The 18,749-nt window shown below is 62.5% G+C and overlaps 1 protein-coding gene and 1 non-coding gene across 2 annotated transcripts in view; one reads left to right on the plus strand and one right to left on the minus strand.

The window, feature by feature from the left end:
- LGR6 (leucine rich repeat containing G protein-coupled receptor 6) overlaps window positions 1–18,749 on the plus strand; it is a 97,008-nt gene that overhangs the window by 70,718 nt on the left and 7,541 nt on the right. Inside the window, exons 7-16 of the mRNA XM_057540344.1 lie at window positions 7,964–8,032; window positions 10,041–10,112; window positions 10,273–10,344; window positions 11,196–11,264; window positions 12,195–12,266; window positions 13,120–13,185; window positions 14,079–14,150; window positions 14,380–14,451; window positions 15,677–15,802; window positions 16,534–16,694. Of these exons, the coding sequence (XP_057396327.1) occupies window positions 7,964–8,032; window positions 10,041–10,112; window positions 10,273–10,344; window positions 11,196–11,264; window positions 12,195–12,266; window positions 13,120–13,185; window positions 14,079–14,150; window positions 14,380–14,451; window positions 15,677–15,802; window positions 16,534–16,694 (851 nt within the window). The remainder of the gene's footprint in view (window positions 1–7,963; window positions 8,033–10,040; window positions 10,113–10,272; window positions 10,345–11,195; window positions 11,265–12,194; window positions 12,267–13,119; window positions 13,186–14,078; window positions 14,151–14,379; window positions 14,452–15,676; window positions 15,803–16,533; window positions 16,695–18,749) is intronic.
- Window positions 7,326–7,398, minus strand: TRNAG-CCC (transfer RNA glycine (anticodon CCC)). Its single transcript has one exon. It is a non-coding gene; the product is annotated as a tRNA-Gly (tRNA).

An 18,749-nucleotide genomic window follows, 5' to 3' on the forward strand; every position in this document is an offset into this window, starting at 1 on the left:
TTAATGGGTAGCCTGGTCGGCAGGCTGTTTAGACAGTACAGCAGTGCTATTAGTCATGAAGTTCTGTTGGCCCCTGGCTCACCAGGACATCTGCCCGGCGTGTGTGGAGTCACACTTGGGGCCCGGGCTCAGCAGTTAGGACTTGCAGTGTGCTCACCGCGCTTGGCCGCCTTCCCTACCAGCCTTGGTAGGTAAAAGTGGCTCCGAGTGTCTGGGTTTTGTGTTTCGTGTGGGAGCTGGGCCCCCACATTCCTCCACATGCTTTTACCTGTGATCTGGTGATAAACACAAACATTAGCCTTGAGAATAAAAATGTAGGTGGAAACCCAGTTAATGATATTAATCTTTCCTGATGGCTGTGGAAAGTAGAGACCAACTTGTGTGTGCGCTGTCTGTTCTGGAGCCTCGTGTCCAGGAAAAGGAAGAGGGAGAGAATCGCATTGTGTGAGCACCTCCCGTGCGGGCTCTGGACCAGGTGAACAGAGTGCCTTGTGCGGTGGGCGTCCCTGAGTTACGGGTGAGGAAGCAAACAGCAAAGTTCAGTGACTGGTCCAGGGTGGCGCTGCTGGTCCCAGATGACAAGACCTCTTCCGCTCACTCCAAAGCAGAAAACTCACAGAAGACCCCAGCCTCCAGCTCGGAGTCACCTGCCTTGACCTGCCGGTGAGCGTCCGGGGAAACCTGACCCCGCCTCCACTCCCCCTCTCTCCCAGTCTCCCCAAAACCTGGCCCTTGGCCCTGCTACCTGGAGCCCAGCGGGACACGCTCTGCGTAGCACAGAGCCCATGTTGGCCCGGGAGCCAGCAGGACTGGCTTCAGGGCCTGGCTCTGACGGGCAGAGATCTACCACTTCTCTCCGAGCCTCAGCTTCCTGATCAATAGAAAGACGGGGCTGGACAAGATGACAGTAAACTCCTGCCAGCTCTGTGCTCCGAATACACAGCGAGGCTCCCGGGGTTCCCAGGAGTGGCTGTTTCCTCACAGCCCGATGGAAGGAGAAACCGGGGCTGCGGGTCCTGGAGCATCACAGGGCTGGGGTCGCCTTCCTAGCTACGTTTGCCGACGACGCCATCGGTCCTGGCTGGATGTGGCTGGGACGGCTGAGCAGACGACGGGGAGGATTAGCCACAGACAGCTGCGCTTCCAGAGCGAGTTCCGGCTGCAGCTGGGAACGGGTCCTCTTTAACCTCAGCCCTCCCCAGCTGCAGACAGAGCAATTCCCTCTTCCTGGGCTTCCAGCTGATTCTGGGTTATTAAATATAATAGACTCTGCAGCCACGGATGAGTTTTCCAGCTGAAGTTTAGGGCATCGTAAATCACCTGCGACGGAAGAATCAAGACTCGTGCCAGGGGAGGCCTTCCCTGCCGTCCCCAGGAGCCTGCAGGTCAGAGCCTGACCCGAGGGCCGAGACGCAGCCCCACGTGGCCAGCCGCAGGGGGCTCAGACCATCACCCTGACAGCGGACACTGATGCACGTGGCCAGTGCCTGGGCTTGGGGAAATCCACAAGGGAATCCATTTGCTTCCTGGTGCCAACAGGCTTCCCGTCTCACGTGGGAGACAGTATGTACCCGGACCACCCCGTTCTGGACGCCAACAGCTGGGGCTACAATCCTGGCGATTCCTTTCCTAGAACCGTGGTCCAGGGATGGTCTCCCTCTGTGCCTCAGTTGATCTCCTGCAGAATGGAGGTGATAACAGTACCTGCCTCAAAGGGCTGGCGTGGGAATGAGATGAATTACGATAGTAAGTCACCTAGAACCGTGACTGTTACACAGGAATTACTATTATTATCATCATCGTTAGTGTCGCCACCACCAGCGTTATTGCCCGTTTCACCCTGACCGTGTTTCTGGAGAAAACAGCAGGAAAGTTCTGAAGAGTGAGTAAGTCGTTCTGACTGCAGGGACTGGGTTGGATTCAAAGGACGTCTAGGGCTTTGACAGCTGAGGATGTGGGGAGAGGGCATCGGGCTGAGGGCAGAAGAGCCACAGCTCAACACAGGAGGGGGCGAGGCTCCACGCGGGTGAGACGGCAGGTGGAGCTGAAAGATCGCTCAAGGCGTCGGAGCGCAGGAAGGCACCCGAACGCTGCCCAAGGCGTCGGAGCGCAGGAACGCACCCGGACGCTGCTCAAGGCGTCGGAGCCCAGGAAGGCACCCGAACGCTGCCCAAGGCGTCGGAGCCCAGGAAGGCACCCGGACGCTGCTCAAGGCGTCGGAGCGCAGGAACGCACCCGAACGCTGCCTAAGGCGTCGGAGCCCAGGAAGGCACCCGAACGCTGCCCAAGGCGTCGGAGCCCAGGAAGGCACCCGGACGCTGCTCAAGGCGTCGGAGCCCAGGAAGGCACCCGGACGCTGCTCAAGGCGTCGGAGCGCAGGAAGGCACCCGAACGCTGCCCAAGGCGTCGGAGCGCAGGAAGGCACCTGAACGCTGCCCAAGGCATCGGAGCCCAGGAAGGCACCCGAACGCTGCTCAAGGCGTCGGAGCGTAGGAAGGCACCCGAACGCTGCTCAAGGCGTCGGAGCCCAGGAACGCACCCGGACGCTGGTCTGTGAGTCGTGAGAAGCCTTTTCTGAGCGTTCAGAAGGATGACAGCATCAGCTTTGCATTTTAGAAGCGTCTTTCTGGCAGGTGTGTAGTAGCTGAGTGGGGGCTTCAGACTCAGGTTCAAGGCCGGGTGTGACGCCAGGTCAGTGGAATGAGATCTAAATTGCTGTCGCCAATACACCAAAGCATGAACCATAGCTCAAACGTAATCGGAGTTTATTTCTGGATCGTGTAGTAGCCCCAGGAGGTGCTTTTCCTCGGCAGGTGGCCCTCCTCCGTGTGGTGACGCAGGGATCCGGCTTCTTGGGGTCCTGCCATCCGCAGGGCCTCATTGTGCTGGGTGTCCAGCTGGCACAAGGGTGACGAGGTCGTGGAGGGGGCAGTCTGGCTGCTTGGTAGACCCTGCTCTCAAGGCGGCAGGCATCACTGCTGTCCGCCTTCGGAGGGGAGGACCAGTCCCGTGGCCACGCTGGCTGCAGGGAGCCGGGAAGATGCCCGCACCTGGCTGCGCCCCCTCTTACAGAGGACCGCACTTCCGTGATGATGGAAGCTTCCGTCTGTGCTTCTGACACCTCGGCCACCAGCCACACGTCGTGACCAAGCGGCTGAAGTGTGGCCGGTGTAGCTGAACTTTTAATTTTACTCACGTGTCATACATTTACGTGGCTGATGGGGCTAGGGGCTGTGGCACGGGCAGCGTGGCTGCGGAGAGAGAAGAGGGTGGGTTTGGGGGGACACAGTGCTCTCCGCCTTGGCCAGTTGACGGCTGAGTGTGGTCAGGAACCTTTTTTGATTTCTGTGCTCACTTCGCTCGACTGTAGCAAGGGTGTAACGGGGGCAGCTCCTGGCGAGGCAGCGGCGGGACAAGAGGTCGTTTGGGTGGATGCTCGGTGCCGGAGAGGTTGTCCCAGGGGCGACCTGGAGCAGGGGCCCAGGCCGGAGAGCGCGCCGGCCGCCGCCCCGGCCGCACCTGGAAACAGTGCCCTTTGCTCAACCGAACTGCGTTGCTTGTTCTGCCCCGAAGCCCACCCCTCGCCTCCTGCAGACCATGCTCTCTGCCCTGACCATGCTCCTGCTGCCTGCACCTGGTCCAGGGGCCGCATTCCCGTGGAGCCCTGTCTCTCAGCCGCGTGCATCTCCATCTCCGCAGGCCCTGGTGTCGGGTTCGTGGGACCCGCCACATCCTGCACAGCCGCGCATCCCGCCGCCCAGACGGGGTGTCTCCCATCCGTCTCTGCACCTCCCGCTCCACCCAGCCGGATTCTCTGTGTGTTTGGGGCCAGCAACAAACCCCCGTCGCCCTGAACTAAATTCCTCGGGGGCAGAGAGGGTTGCGGGGACGTTCCTGGGCCGTTAGACCAGAGGTGACATAGAGGTGACATCTATGCGGCCCGGATGAAGCAGGGCGTGGCAGTTACCCTTGAATCTGTGTAGACATCCAGTTGGAAAAAATCAGGCTACCTCTTTGGCATGTGGTTTGCAGAATTCTTTTTGACATTTGCACCATTTTTATTCTCCCACATTTTTCTACAAAAATAGCCTTTTAGTTCACATGCCTTGTACCACATGTCTTTCCCCACTGTGTGTCAGGCCGTTCCTGGTAAAATTCCTGACCAGAAACTGCCGAGGAGGGCTGGAACCACTCAATCTGGCTGCTGGACATGAGTCCAATGAAGTATGTGAGGGCTCAACGACGGCGAGGTCGCAGGGGACCTGTCCCAGGCTCTCTGGCCCCGGGCAACCCTGAGGGTACCGCTCAGGACTGTCTGGTGCCTCTTGACATCAACCTCGGCATCTTAAGGCTGTCCCCGCAAGTACTCCAGACTCCTGTAAGAGCCCATTAATGTTTCTCATTAATCAACTTGTCTAGACCTTTCACTGACTCACTTACTCAGACAACAGTGTTTGTTGAGCGGCTGCTCTGTGCCAGGACCCTTGTGGGGTTTCAATTAGAAAACAGCAAAGTTTCTATTTTCAAGGAACTTTCATTCCAGTTTGGTGGGAAGAAAATAAACAGATATCTGTCAGACGTCAACATGTTCCATGAGGAAAAAGAAAGCAGGGTATCTCGTTGTTATTGCCGCATAACAATCACCTTAAAGCTTAGCGGTTTAAAACAACATTTGTGATTTCTCGTGAACCTGTGTGCTGGCCGCTCTTCTGCTGATCTGTCCCGCGGGCCCGTCACAAAGCTGCCTTCCGCTGGGGCTCAGCCAGGGTGCGTGGGGTCTTGGTGCCGGCCACCCGCCCTCTCCACGCGGCCCTCGTCCTGCGGGAGGCCAGCCGGGCTCTCACACGTGGTGAGGGCCCTCCCAGAGGACGCAGAGGCTGTGAGGGCTCCTGTGACTCAGGACGGGGCGGCCCCATGTCACTTGCACCCTGTGCCGCTGGGCACTGCCGAGTCTCCGGGAGCCGGGAGGGCGAGGCTGCAGGGGACTCGGGCCACTTTTCCGGGCAGCTTGATTGAGCTGTAATCGACCATACGACGTTGTGTAAGTTTAAGGTGCGCGGTGTGATGATTTGATTCACTTATGCTGCAAGATGATGAGACTCGGGGCCACCTCCAATCGACCACACAGGGTAAGGGAACAGCGCCCAGCGGGTCAGAGGGGGCCTCCTGAAGAGGGGTTATTTGGGCAGAGGCCTGAGGGAAGGGAGGGAGTAGCCGTGCCGACGCCTGGAGCGTCCCAGGCAGATGAAATTGTGAGCAGAAGCTCTGGGGCCAGACCTGGCGGGCCTTTGCATTGAAGATGATGCTGCAGTAGTAAGACGTCCGAGCGAAGATGCTCCCGTGTTACTTGTGGGAAATCTAGTTCTCCTGGGGCAGCAGAGGAGGGTTCCTTGATGGGCTGAGCCAGGCTGAAGGGGGCTCTGGATTTGGAGACGTTGAGACGGGAGGGTGAATCGTTTGCACAATCAAAGGTCAGAAAAAAAGTTCACCTACCCCGCCTCTGCCTCCATCCCCAACCCTCTCGGCCCGATCTTCCAGGCACCTTCTGCTGCTGCTTGTAGAACCCCAGGAATCTGCGAACTCCTGCAGCACCTCTGGTCTCAGGAAGGTGCGTTGCAAACCCCCTGCCCTCGGCTCACCTTCCCCTCATGCGGCCCGGGGGGCCTCTCTGAGCGAGTCCAGGTGTGCACACGGGAGGGGAAGGTGTCTGGTTGCCTAAAGGACCGGGCAGAGCAGAGCAGAGCAGGGGTTACCCGAGGTCACCAGGGGAGTCTGAGCGGAACCCGGGAGTTGTGTCTGTGTGTGTGTGTCAGGGGCCAATTACCTAGCTCTACTGTCACTGCCCCTCTGGCCCCTGGGCCAGGCGCCTGGCTCTGCCTGTGGACTGTTAGGTGTCATGACCCTGCCATGCAGAGGAATCGGTCATTTTCTCTGTGTTGACCTGTATTTACCACAAAACCTGCAAGTCACTAATTAAAGGGTCTCCCTGTGGCCCTGTCCCGGCACTGGATGGCCTCGTGAACGCTGTCAGGGCAAGGGTGGCTTTCACAGGCTGGAAAGGTGGGCTGGGGTCATCCTGGGGGCTCCAGAGGACACTGCCCCTGAGCCGTCCCTCCCCTGCCAGAGCAGGGACCCTGTGCTCCAGCTGTTACCGACCAGGGTTCTTGGCCTGCTTTATCAATAGAAATTGATCAGAGGCCAGACAAGAATCTCAGGCCAGGCTTGACTGGGGCCCCTGCTGCAGCAGTGGGGAGCGAGGACAAACAGCAGGTTCCCGTGCTGGCCCGCTCTCTGAAAGGGGGGCGAGCTTCTTCCTTTTGTGGGGCGAGGGTAGGGGTGTGTCCAGAGGTCAGGCCAGAGGGGTAGCTTAAGTGTTTTGCCCACCCCTTAGGTGGTGGTGTGCGCAGGGGGCATGTGCAGCTCGCTGCTTTTGCTCCCGGCTCTTCAGAGGTGGCCGTTGGGTTTTCTGGTCTCTTCGCATCTTCTGTCCAGAATTTGCCCCAACTGTGCACGCACACGGTTATTTTTAGTCCCACACAGTTTCTTTGTATTTTGTGGCTCGAGGAGAGGTGTGTCCAGGTGCCAGCACTGCAGCAAAGGGGCCCAGGTCCCAGGCTGGCTCACAGCCACCGGCTCGTAGAGGTGCCAGGGCGGCACCCGCAGGTCAGGCACATCCTACGTAGGGCCGAGGCGCTGGCTACTGAGTGAGACAGAAGCCAGCTTTACAGCTCTGAAAGCCCACATCCGTCCTGAAGTCTCTTGGTGGGGCGGGGGGTGGGGAACATCCTCTAAAAGTCCCTGTCGCCCTTACCTACCCCCCATTCCCGGTCTCCACTCCTCAAAATGCGCACCCCTCTTGTGGCGGGGCCTCCCCGCCATGTGGGAGCTGGGTTCTCAGTCTCCTCCGAGGACGATCAGCTTTGCTCTCGGTCGCTTGCGTGTCTCCTCCTGCCCTTAGCCGCGTCGCCGTGAAGGGCACAATGCCTGGCACTGCTGTGACGAGCCTCCTTTTACAAATATCTGCACCCCCGGCTGCAGACTTTTCTGTGGGTTGAATTCCTGGAAGTGGAGTGACTCAGTGTGAACCTTCTCATTTGAAAAGATTCTGTCAAATTTTGCCTAAAAGGTTGTGCACATTTAAATTCCCACTGAGGGTTTGTTGGAACGCTGTTTCCCCATACCCTCGACAACCTGGGTTGCTATCACTTTTCAACATCAATTCCAATGTTTTCTTTCTCCCTCTCTCTCTCTTTCTTTCTTTGGTTGTGCTGGGTCTTAGTTGCAGCAGGCGGGCTCCTAAGTTGCGGCATGCATGTGGGATCTAGTTCCCTGACCAGGAATTGAACCCGGGCCCTCTGCATTGGGAGTGCAGAGTCTTAACCACTGGACCACCAGGGAAGTCCCTCCAATGTTTTCTGATTATACACATGATATATGTTCACTGTTTAAAAAAAAGGGGGAAATGCAGAAAAGGGTGAGAGAAAATAAAGATTAGCTGTCACGCCACCACCAGAAGGTAAGACATCCTGTCCATTTTTGCAAAAGATGAGAGCAGAGGCCACAGATAGCCAAGATGGTCACCTGAGGAAGCTTCCAGAATCCCTCGTGCCGGTGACAAGTTGTTAAAAATTGCCCCCTTCTCCCCAGGCCCCCTCCCCAGCCACTGGTGTCTCCAAAGGCTTGAGATACTCTCCTCAGCCCGGGGGGCTGTTCGGAGAGAGTTGGTTCCATTATCCACCCCTAAGTGTCCCCTCAAAACAGGTCTGTGGCCGGGAAGGCCCCCGCCGAGGTCTGGGGGCAGCAATGGGAGAGGAACAGCCCAAAGTGTGTTCCGGACATTGGCCCTGGGCCCGGCAGGCTGGCAGACCCTCTCTCCAGCCAACCCAGAGCCAGCGTCCGTTTCCCGGAGCCTCTGACACGCCCTGGGGACTGCCCTCCAGCGACTCTCTTGCCTTCTTTCCAGAGACCTGAATTACAACCAGCTGCACGAGTTCCCCGTGGCCATCCGGACGCTGGGCCGCCTGCAGGAACTGTAAGCTCCTCTGTGGGGTTTGGGGTGTCCTCTGTGCCCAAGGGCCCCCCACACCCTCATCTCCTGAGGTCCCGACCTCCCAGGTCAGCAGTCACAGGCCTCGCTGCTGGGCTCCAAGCATCTCTGGGGCTGAGTCATCCGCAGAGCTGGGCCCTTCCAGCCTGGGGAGAGCAAGGCCCAGCCCCGCCTGTTAGGCTTGCCTGGCACCCCCCTGTCTTGGCTGGGTGTGTCCAGAGATGTAAGGGGACAAGAGCGGGGGGCTGGCCTGTGCCTTGGGGTCCCTCCTCAGTCCCCTGTCCCAGTGGGGCAGCGAGGAACTGTCTCTGGCCCACCCCACGACGGCCACTGCTCGTTTTATTCTAAAATGCATTTGCTCCTGCTAAATGCAAACCAGGGGTGAGACAGACACCAGCCGTCCCCTAGGGCCGCAGGCCTGTCAAGGTTGCAGAGTACAGGGGCAGGACAGAGCAGCTCAGGGTTGGCATATAACTCCGACCCTAAATCACATAATCTTAGCTAAAACGGTCTGGGTGTCCAGAGAGCACAGAAGGAGCACCGTGGGCTAACATGTCTGAGACCAGCCTTAAAGGATGGATGGGGTTTAGGCGACAATGGGGGAGGAAGAACAGTGGAGATGAAGAGCCGATAGGGCAGTGAGAAGGCAGAGGGACGCTGAGCCAGTGGGAAGACAGCCTTCGCGGAGGAGGGGCCACCGTGTAGCAGGACGGGATCTTCGTGGTGCTGAGTGGGACCAGTTAAGGCAGCGGAAGTTTATGACCAGAGCCCAAACCTCCAGGCAGCACTGAATCTGTTCTCACTGCCACCCGGGACCTTTAGCACCAACCCCACGCCACCCCCTCACCTGGTCCAGACGGCTGACAGTGTGAACGCCGGGGAGCAGGAGAGGAGCTGGAGCAGCTGCAGGGGAGGGTCCGTGAGAAACGGCTGCAAGCCCTCCACTGCCAATGAATCACCAAGGCCTGCCTTTCCCCTGGAGCGGGGAAAGGGGAAAGGCAGGGAGAAGATTCGCTCGGTCTGTAGGGCGTGGAGGGAGCAGGGTGTGCAAAGGCCTGGGGGCAGGAAATGTAAGCTGGGGGAGAGAGCAGAGCCCTGGGGCAGCAGGAGCAGGAAGGCACACGTGTGGGGTGTGTCTGTCCACGTCTATTGGGAGAAGCAGCTTGAGGACGGGCTCTGCCTCGTAAACTTCTGAATCCCTCGGAGCTGGGCTCAGCACCGGCCGCGAAGGGGGTGATCAGACACGTGTGACGAGCGAATTCACCCAGGAACATTGAACGAACAAAGCAGGCTGGGTGGGCGTTGGCTGGAGGTGAATTTCGTGAATGAGCGTGGAAGTGATGAGGGGAGGGAGGAGGGGTCCCAGAGGCCAGGAAGACACAGAGAAACCAGAGGTCTCTGGTGAAAAAAGGACGATAGAGGGGGCTGCTCAGCGTGGATTGTGCCTTTCAGTCCAACACTTACTTTGAACTGTTCTCCCCGATAACCAGATGCACTGTTCCCGGCTTCCAGAGCCTGGACGCCCGGTGGGGGCCTCGCCCCCCATTTCTCCTCCATGGTCACGGGCGTCCCCCCTGCGCCGTCCCCACCCCCGGGGCTCGGCTCCTCAGTTCAGGGCCTTGAGGCCAAGCCTGGCTCCATCTGGGGACCACTTCTCCTCCGGGGGCCCCTGTTTTTCCGCTTCTTCCTCCCATGCACCCTCAGCTCCCTCCTGGGGACCTCCAGGGTTCTGCCCTCCTTGGGGCCTGGGCCCAGCCTGTTCCCCTGAGTGGCCCTCACAGTCCCCCCCCCCCCACCCAGGCTCACCCTCTCTCCTTTCCACGGGTCGTTGAGGAAAGAGGGAAAGTCACAGGCAGATGTGGAACCGGGGTCCCCAGGCTGATGTCCCTTTGGGCCCACGGCCTTCCTGCCTGGGTGTCGGAGAGCGTCCTGGGGTCCCCTGTCCCCGTCCACACGCTCTCCGCATCCTCCTGACGCCCGTGTCATCCCCCAGGGGTTTCCATAACAACAACATCAAGGCCATCCCCGAGAAGGCCTTCCTGGGGAACCCTCTGCTGCAGACGATGTGAGTCCTTGCTTCTGACGCATGTTGGGGGAGGACGGGGCTGGCAGGCGGAACTGGAGAGGGCCTCCCTGCGTGCTGGTCTCCACGGAGAGGGGAGAGCAGACACCTGCCTCTGTCCAGCCGGGAGGGCGAATGAAGGGCTTCGGTGTCTCTCCCGCAGACACTTCTATGACAACCCGATCCAGTTCGTGGGGAGGTCGGCGTTCCGGTACCTGCCCAGGCTGCACACCCTGTGAGTCGGTGCCTCCCCCTGCCCTCTGGTACCACCCCCCGCCCGCCAGTCCTGCCGAGTCAGGGTCCTGCTCACGTAGCTGAAGGAGCAACCACCTGACAAGGTTCTGGTTCTCCGGGGCCCCCGGAGCCCCACCCTGTGACTCTTGGACACCCAAAGGCATCCTCATCTCTCCAGCCCTTTCAATTCCCGTCCCAAGTGCAGCGTCTCCAGAAAACCTCCTGCAGGTGACGCTCCACACGCAGCAGCACAGGCGCGCCCCTGAGTCTTGGGGTGCAAGCTCCACCTTCCTGCGCGCCCCACTCTCGCCCCTGAGGCTGGTACCACCCGTATGTTTCATCGCTGGACCCCAGGCCCCCCGCTCAGGCCCGAGCCTAGGGTCCTCCTCGGTCCGGCGGCACCCATCCCGCTGGGCTCCTGTCGCGTGCAGGCCCACGTGGTCCCCCGAGGCGGGGTGGCCACTGGGGGAAACCCCAGCAGGTGACACTTAGGGGAGACCCGCTTCCCGGCTCCAACGAGCAACCCCAGCAGACAAACACCTTTCCGGAAGCACTCAAGCTGTTGCCTTTCAAACGCAGCGAGTCCCACAGTCCCTGCCTGTATTTTGTGCACACTGGGCCTGGGTGGCCAGGTGGCTGGGGGCCAGGTGACCGGCTCTGTCCGGCCAGGCTGGGTGGAGCTGACCTAGGAAATGGCAGCTTGGACCCTGCTAGGCGTCCAGCCTCCACCAGGGCCTGAGCAGCTGGGGTCAGTGGAGGGAGGCCGGGGAAGGATGGTGTCCCCAGAAGATGGGGTCCCTGTGGGGGGTCCCTAAGGGCTGACCCCCTCAGCACCTGGTGCTCTATCTTCAGATCTCTGGATGGGGCCACGGACACCCAGGGGTTCCCAGATCTCAAAGGCACCACCAGTCTGGAGATCCTGTGAGTGGACGCTGGCCCCCCAATCCCCCGTCACCCCCCAGAGCCCCAGGCTCTGGTCCCCGTTGTCTGGCCTTCTGCTGTGGCTTCTAGCCGGGCCCAGAGGCTGCCCGGCTCGGCCCCGGGGCCCATGGCCGCTCCCACTGGGCTGGCAGGTGGTTCAGGGGAGGGGCTGCTCTTCCCCGCTTTCCCAGCCTGGGGTTTCTCAGAGATCCTAACCACAGCCGAGGTGCACGGAGGACCCGGGAGCGGCCGGAGGGCTGTGACACCCACCTCCTAGCGCCTCCTGGTTTCCACTGTGTCCTGGGGGGAGGGGTCAGAGCGTAGCAGGCCCTCGATTCACTGTAAGAGAGTGAGCAGAAGAGTCACGTGAACACCCAGAGCTGGAAAGTTCTCCACGAGGGAAGTAGTGGTTCCCCGAGGATGACCTTGGCCTCACGTCCTCCCCGGAGCGCCCTGTCCCAAGCCTGGCCACTCTGCAGCCTGCTCGCGGCCCACTGCCCTGCCCCGGGTGCCCCGGCATCCTCCCTGCCCCAGGCACGGGGCACGGGCTCTGGGCTTGGTTCCCAGGGCCCCACTGGGGCTGGAGTTTCCATCCACGGCCTGCGCATGGCCCCCCCTCCCCTACGAGGAGCAGAAAAGGGTCCGGCCCCTGTGTTGCTGGTGACACCAGGAAACGGGGGGGGGGGACACGAAGGGGAGGGCGGGAGGGTCTGGCTGCAGGACTGCCTGCCAGGCGGTGCCCGGCCGTGCCCCTCTGTCCACCCCAACCCACCTCCTCCTCTCTCTCCCCGCAGCCCCCCGCCCCGTGCCCCCCACTTCTCTTTTGTCAGCTCTGTGCTCCCTCGTCGTCAGGCCAGAGGGGAGGCGGGGGCAGGGGGCTGGGGGCGGCAGGCCCGGGTCGGTGCCAGCCCCGCTCCGCTCTCCCCGCAGGACCCTGACCCGCGCGGGCCTCCGGCGGCTCCCCCCGGGGCTGTGCCAGCAGCTGCCCAGGCTCCGTGTCCTGTGAGTGCCTCCCGCGCCCCCCGCCTGGCAAGGCCCCTCTGGCCTCCGTCGCCTGGCCACTCTCTTCCTGGAGAGAGGCAGCCTGGGCTGGGACCTGCCTGAGGGGGACTGGGCTGCCCTCGCCCGTTTGGGGAAAAGCCTCGGTCTTCGGTCTTCGAAGTCAGACCCGGGGCTGAGGCCGAGCTCTGCCACTTCCCGCCGGTGAACCCCGCCTCCCCCTTTGTGTCTCTGAGCTCGGGTTTCTCATCTGCAAAACGTGGGTGCATTTAGGAGGGTTGGAAGCGCTTGGCACGCCGTAGGTCCCCCCCAAAGTGGCTCTAATAGGTTACCCGAGTCTACACAGGGACCACGGAGGAGCTTAAGTGTCCCATGGGGAGCAGGGAGTTTCCTGTCCCCTGAGTCTCACTCGGGTCTGAGGTGCTCACCGTGGACCACAGCCCCTGGCTCAAGATGTGCACGGCCAGCCCTGGACGGGTGTCCAGCCTGCCACCGACAGGCTGTGTGTCCGTGGGCAGGTCCTGTCCCCTCTGTGTGCCTCAGTCGGATGAGGGGTTGGGCTGGGGGATCCCTAGGGGCGTCGGCTCCGTACTGTGACAGTGGTACCGCCTGGGTAGCCTCGGCCAGCTGGCTCGTCCCAGTGTAGCCCTGTCGTGCCCCTCTCACCTCCTGCTCCCTGACCCCCGGGGCCCTCCCAGGGTCCCCTGGGCCTTCATATGGATGAGGCAGCCCCACCTGGGCCCTGCAGAGAGGAGGGGCCCAGCGGGGGGCTGGAGGGAAGTGCCTGGGGTGACGAGGTCCACAGCCGTGTCCCTGAGGCCCAGCTCCCCTCACCGGCCCGCCCCCCTCTCCCCAGGGAGCTGTCTCACAACCAGATCGAGGGGCTGCCCAGCCTGCACGGGTGTCAGAAGCTGGAGGAAATGTGAGTCTGGGGCATTGGGCCTGAGGGCAGGGTCAGCAAGCACTCTGACTTTCCCCTCCCTGGGCTTGCTGACCCTGAGGTCAGGGCTGGGAGCTCGGCAGAGGCCGGGACAGGCCATGACTCGTAGTGACAGCCCAGGAGATGGTGCCCAAAAGCAGTCTCGAGGCGGCTCCTTGGGTGTCAAGGCAGCAGGAAATGTGACAGTGATTAGGGCCAGCGGAGGGGCGGGTGGGCTGGACATGGGATGGCCGTGGGGGACTGGAAGTGCCCCAGGCTCTCGGTTTCCGTAGGCACACACACACGTGCACACTCGTGTCTGGGAGGGAAACCTGGGCTGCAGGTTCCACAGGGACCGAAACACTTCACAGATTCTCCGACCTCCCTTTACCCAGCTCCTGTTTCCCCAAGTGACAGGGCCTCCGGCTCTCCATGTCTGTGCCCTGGGACCAGGCAGGGTTGGGGCCGTGAGGGCCTGTCCTGGTGCCTTGACACTGAAGGAAGGAGGGTCTGCACATTTGCCGAGGCCCAGGGTCCATCTCCCACTCAGAAGCCAGTCCGCTGAGCTCTGCCTCCCAGCTTGGGCCCGTCTGGGGCCGCCAGGGGCTGGGCAGCATTCTGCTGCTGGACTAGGGTCTGGGGGCCCGAGGAGTGAGGCCAGCTGGGCTGGGAGCCAGGCCTGGTGGGAACCCTGGAAGCTCACTCCCTTTGGGGCCACAGGGACAGCTTTGTAGCTTTGTCTCCTGACCCACTTACCCAAGGCAACCACATCCCCCATGCTCCCTTTAATTCTGGTGATTCTGCAGGCTGGGTCCTTTCTTCCTCCCCGTGGGTGGGGTCGGGGTGGGGGCAGTGTCTGGGCCTCTGGGCTCATCCAGCCTCTCTCGCTGCCCTAGTGGCCTCCAGCACAACCGCATCTGGGAAATCAGAGCTGACACCTTCCGCCAGCTGACCTCCCTGCAGGCCCTGTGAGTACCCAGGGTGGGGGGACCCTCCCTACATGCCTGCACCCCGTGGGGACCCCCAGCACCCGGGGAGGGCCCTCCCTACACGCCTGTGCCCCGTGAGGACACCCAGCACCTGGGGGGGCAGCCTCCCTGCGTGCCCACACCATGGCACAGGTGTCGGTGACCCAGGGTAAGAACGACAGGCCCTCCATGTGTCACTGTCCCCTCCTGTCACGTCTTCTGCCCGTAGGGACCTGAGCTGGAACGCCATCCGGTCCATCCACCCCGAGGCCTTCGTGACCCTGCGCTCCCTGGTCAAGCTGTGAGTGTCCACTGCCCTCTCCTCCTGGGTGCTGGAGCACCGTGGGCCTGTGGGCGGCCCAGCGGGGGCAGGAGGGCCCGGCCTGGGGTGGGACACGCGTGGGTGTCGGCCACACATGCTGGGGACGTGGCTCTAGCCTAGGCGGCATTCCCAGCCCCCTGGACAGACGTGGGGCCTGACGAGCAGGAGCCACCCCTGCGAGCTCTGCAGCGCCGCGCGCAGCCTCAGACCCCGGGCAGCCAGGTCCCTAAGTCACGGGATGTGGACAGGGAGCGTGTGGGGCCGCTGCAGGCCCGGCGTCAGCGCCGGGAGGGGCCTGGGGGGCCGCCGCGCACAGTGGAGCACGTTCTCCACGGCGTCCCGAAGGCGCGTCTACCGGAGACCGCGCAGCCCTGCCCCTCCCCTCTTAGGTGCTCCCTGGCCTGCGGAGGGTGGGTGCTCACTCAAGGGGCCGGGACCCCGGCGCTCACAGCCCTGCTCTCTGGGCTCCAGGCCACACTCTCACCTCTGCTTCCCGCCCGTTCACTCTGCTCCCGTCACATCGGTCGGATGGGTATTTTTACCCCTTTGAAAGATGAGGCCACTGAGGCTCGGGCAGGCCTGCGACACGCCTCGGCTTCACAGGGAGCTGGCGACGGGGCCCAGTTCCCTGACGTCCAGCCCGGGCCGTTTCCACGCCGCCGGCCTGTGGCCGCGCTGTCTGGTTTGGAGGCCTGGCTTCTTCTGATATTTCTCCAGGGGGGCCATGCACACCTTCACCTCTGGCTGCTAAGCTGGCCCTGAAACAGAACGGGTGACCGAAGCCCTGCGTGTGGCCAGACGGCCGCGCTGTTCAGTCCCAGCTCTGGCCTCCGCGTCCTCAGAAGAGCAGGGGGCCGGGGGCCGGCACAGCGGGCGGCTGCCCTGGTGGGGCGGACAGGGCCTCCGGTGGGACTCAGACGGGGCCCGGCAGCTGTGGCTGAGCGGCTGTGTTACCCAGGAGCTGGGACGGCGTGGCGTCACCTCCGACAGCCCCGTGTAGTCGGCCCCCGCGGTCCCACGAGTGGGGGACGACAGAGCCCTGGCAGCCCTGCCGCCTCTACCCGGCATCCGTGCTCCTTCCTGCCGAGCCTTCCTTCCCTCCTCTCCTCTGGCTCCCATCCCGGGCACACTGGCCACGCCTTCAGCACAGTCTGCCTCCAGCCGCCCCCCGACTGCCAGTGACCCTGACCATCCGCTGTCCTAGGGACCTGACGGACAACCAGCTGACCACACTGCCCCTGGCCGGGCTTGGGGGCCTGGTGCATCTGAAGCTCAAAGGGAACTGGGCTCTGTCCCAGGCCTTCCCCAAGGACAGCTTCCCCAAACTGAGGTGAGGCTTCCCGTCCCCACACCTACAGAGGTCTGCCTCAGGGCAGTGGCCGGGCCGGGAGGGACAGGAGAAAGCCCAGGGCCTCACCCCGAGAAAAGCCTGGAGGCCCAGAGTCTGGCCAAGCCTGAGTGGGGAGGGTCCCTTCCCCCCCATCCCCGTGTAGCGTTTCCCTCTTCCAATCCCAGCCCTGGGGGACCCCGGCGAGGACAGAAGTGAGATGGTGGGAAGGCCCCCTGCCTGCTTGGGCAGCTTCCGTGCCTGGACTCAGGGCCGAGCCCAGGGTGCCGATGAGTAGAAAACAGCCGCTCAGCCCTGGCTGGTGCCGAGGACCCCAGGCCTCCTTCGGCCCGTGTGGCCCACGCTCTGTCTGCTGCAAAGCAATGGGGGTCCGGCCTCACCCGCAGGGCACCGACCCAGCTCTGACGTGCCCAGAGGCACGGGGCGCAGGCCTCACGGAGGGCGAAGCTGAAGGGCGCCAGGAGAACCCGGTGTCCTTGCGAGGGGAAGAGGAAGGCCGCCCGGAGGGGCAGAGCTCCCAGGCTGCGTGGCCCGGCTGCTGCCCGTCGGAGCCTGGCTCGGGCCTCTAGATGAGGGAGGAGGAGGCTGGACAGCGCTCAGAGCCCTCAGGGAGAAGCCTGGGGGGCTGCCAGCGGGGCGCTCGGGGGCGGGGGGCGGGTGCGGGCTGCCGGGCCCCCGGCCGTGGCTCAGCTGCCGTCTCCCCCGCCCCCCAGGACCCTGGAGGTGCCCTACGCCTATCAGTGCTGCTCCTACGGCGTCTGCGCCCGCTTCTTCCAGGCCTTGGGCCGACGCGCGCCCCACGGCCCTCACCCTGACGACCGGGACGCTCCCAAAACGCCCCTGGGCCTCCTTGCCAGCCCAGCCGAGAGCCGCTGTGAGTGACCCCGGCGGGCCGTGGGGGGGGACGTGAGGGAGGAGGCGCAGGACCCCGAGGGGAGCCGGCAGGGGCAGCCCCTGTTCACGCCTGTCCCCCAGGCCCGGGAGACGAGGGCGGCGCTGGGCTTGACGGCAGGCACGCCTCCCGCCTGCCGAGCCCTCCGTGGCCCCCAGGGCACTCCCCAGGCCGTGGCTCACGTGACAGCCCTGTCCTGGTGGGCCTCGTGGGCCGCAGCGCCTCCACGGCGCCCCCCCGCCCCGCCACGCGAGCCCCGCGGCGGGCGTTCTCAGAGCGGACAGCGTTCTCCAACCAGCCCGAGCCAGGCGGGGTCAGGCGAAGTCAATTAAGTTAAACCTGCTTCTGGAAAAGAGTCCTCTCACGCTGTGTCTCAGAGCTGAAAGGAGCAGCTGGGGGTTACTGCTGCCACCGCCGTCTGCCCCACTGTCTCACCAGGGACTTCAGAGGCCCTGGTGCCCGGGGGCGTCTCGGGGAGGCCAGAGGGGAACACCTGCGGGCTGGGGTCTCTGATGAAGGGCAGAGAGAAGGTCTCCGTGGCCTGCCCCCTGTTGCAGAGCACGAGCAGAATTGGGAGGGAGGGGAAAGGGCCCCGACTCTGGGGTTTCCCTTCAGCCTCTAAGTCCCTCTTCACAATGTGTCAGTGCAGAAGCTAAACAGAAAGATCCGATCTAAACGCGTAAGAACATTCACGCCAGTGTAGATGGACCCAGCTTCTAACTCCACCAGACCACTCACGGGTTGGGTCACCGCGGACAAGGCCTTGCGGAGCCTCCGTTTCTTATCCGTAAACCAGGAGCGGCGTTCGCGCCCCTCAGGCCGTCGGGAGCGTTGAAGATCCCACAGACAGAAGCGTGTGCCCTCCGTCCACAGTCGCTGCTCAGGGAGGGGCCTCCGGCTGGACACGCAGGAGTGTAGCTGGGAGCCCAGGAGGCGCCGTGGGCGGGCGAAGGGGACTGGAGCCCTCCCGGGAGAGAGTGAGGCCCGGCAGGGGCAGCAGCTTCCCCGGGGCGGTCTGGGTGTCTGCCGTCCACTCCGCAGGGATGGAAGGAGGAGTGGAAGCCTTCCTTCCTGAAAGTGAAACTCCACCAGGCCGGAGTCTGGGAGAACCACAGGGCATCGGGATGGTGGGCGGCCATTGCCACAACGGCACCAGGGCAGGGCCCCACTTCCTGAGGAGCTGCTGAGCCTAGGAGGGGGCCAGGGCCGCAGCTACAGCCGTATCCCGCTTCCCCCTCGGTGAAGAGCGGTCCTTAGCACTTTGGCCGTGACCTTACAGCCTCAGACGGAGTCCACGGGCCCCAGCTCTTGCATCTCATCCGGGCATTTTGATTTCCAAGCACTGCTGAGCTCCGTTCTGCGGGGCAGGAAAGGTGGCGAGGGATGGAATGCTAGGCTGTGGGCACAGCCCGGCCCCCTGCCCACCCAACAGCGCCCGGGCCATGGGCAGCTCCACAGGGCCTCCCTGCCTCCAGGGAAAGCTCCCAACTGAACTGTTTACCCTTTAAGTGGGAGGAAGGCTCCACACAGGAAGCAGACGTGAGCTGAAGGCGGGGACAAGTGTGACAGACGGTCGCCTGCCTGGGCCTGGCCTGTACACGGTGAAGAGCCCAATGGCCCAACTCCCTAACCTTCCAGGAGAGGCAGTTTCCCCCGCCTACCCCAACCCAACTCCAGAAACTTTCCAGGAACTCCCTGGCGGTCCAGTGGTTAGGACTCGATGCTCTCAGTGCCAGGGGCCCGGGTTCAATCCGTGGTCGGGGAACTAAGATCCCACAAGCCTCGAGGGGGATCTCCCAATGATGAATTATCGCTGCGAGAGAGAGTTTTGTCTTTATAAACTATACACTGGTTTAGTTATCATTTATCATTTCAATATTCTTAAAGAATTTATGGCCCCTGAGACGTCCATCCGCCTGGAGATTGCAGGCCCTGGTTTAAGAAACAGCACAAGAGCGAATAAGGAAAATAATGCCATTTGATTCAAACACGTTTTGGAGTTTCTTTAACAAGGGATTTGCCTTTCTAATCCTATTT

The sequence above is a fragment of the Balaenoptera acutorostrata genome, chromosome 1, assembly GCF_949987535.1.
Source record: "Balaenoptera acutorostrata chromosome 1, mBalAcu1.1, whole genome shotgun sequence".
In the NCBI taxonomy this organism is placed as follows: domain Eukaryota; kingdom Metazoa; phylum Chordata; class Mammalia; order Artiodactyla; family Balaenopteridae; genus Balaenoptera; species Balaenoptera acutorostrata.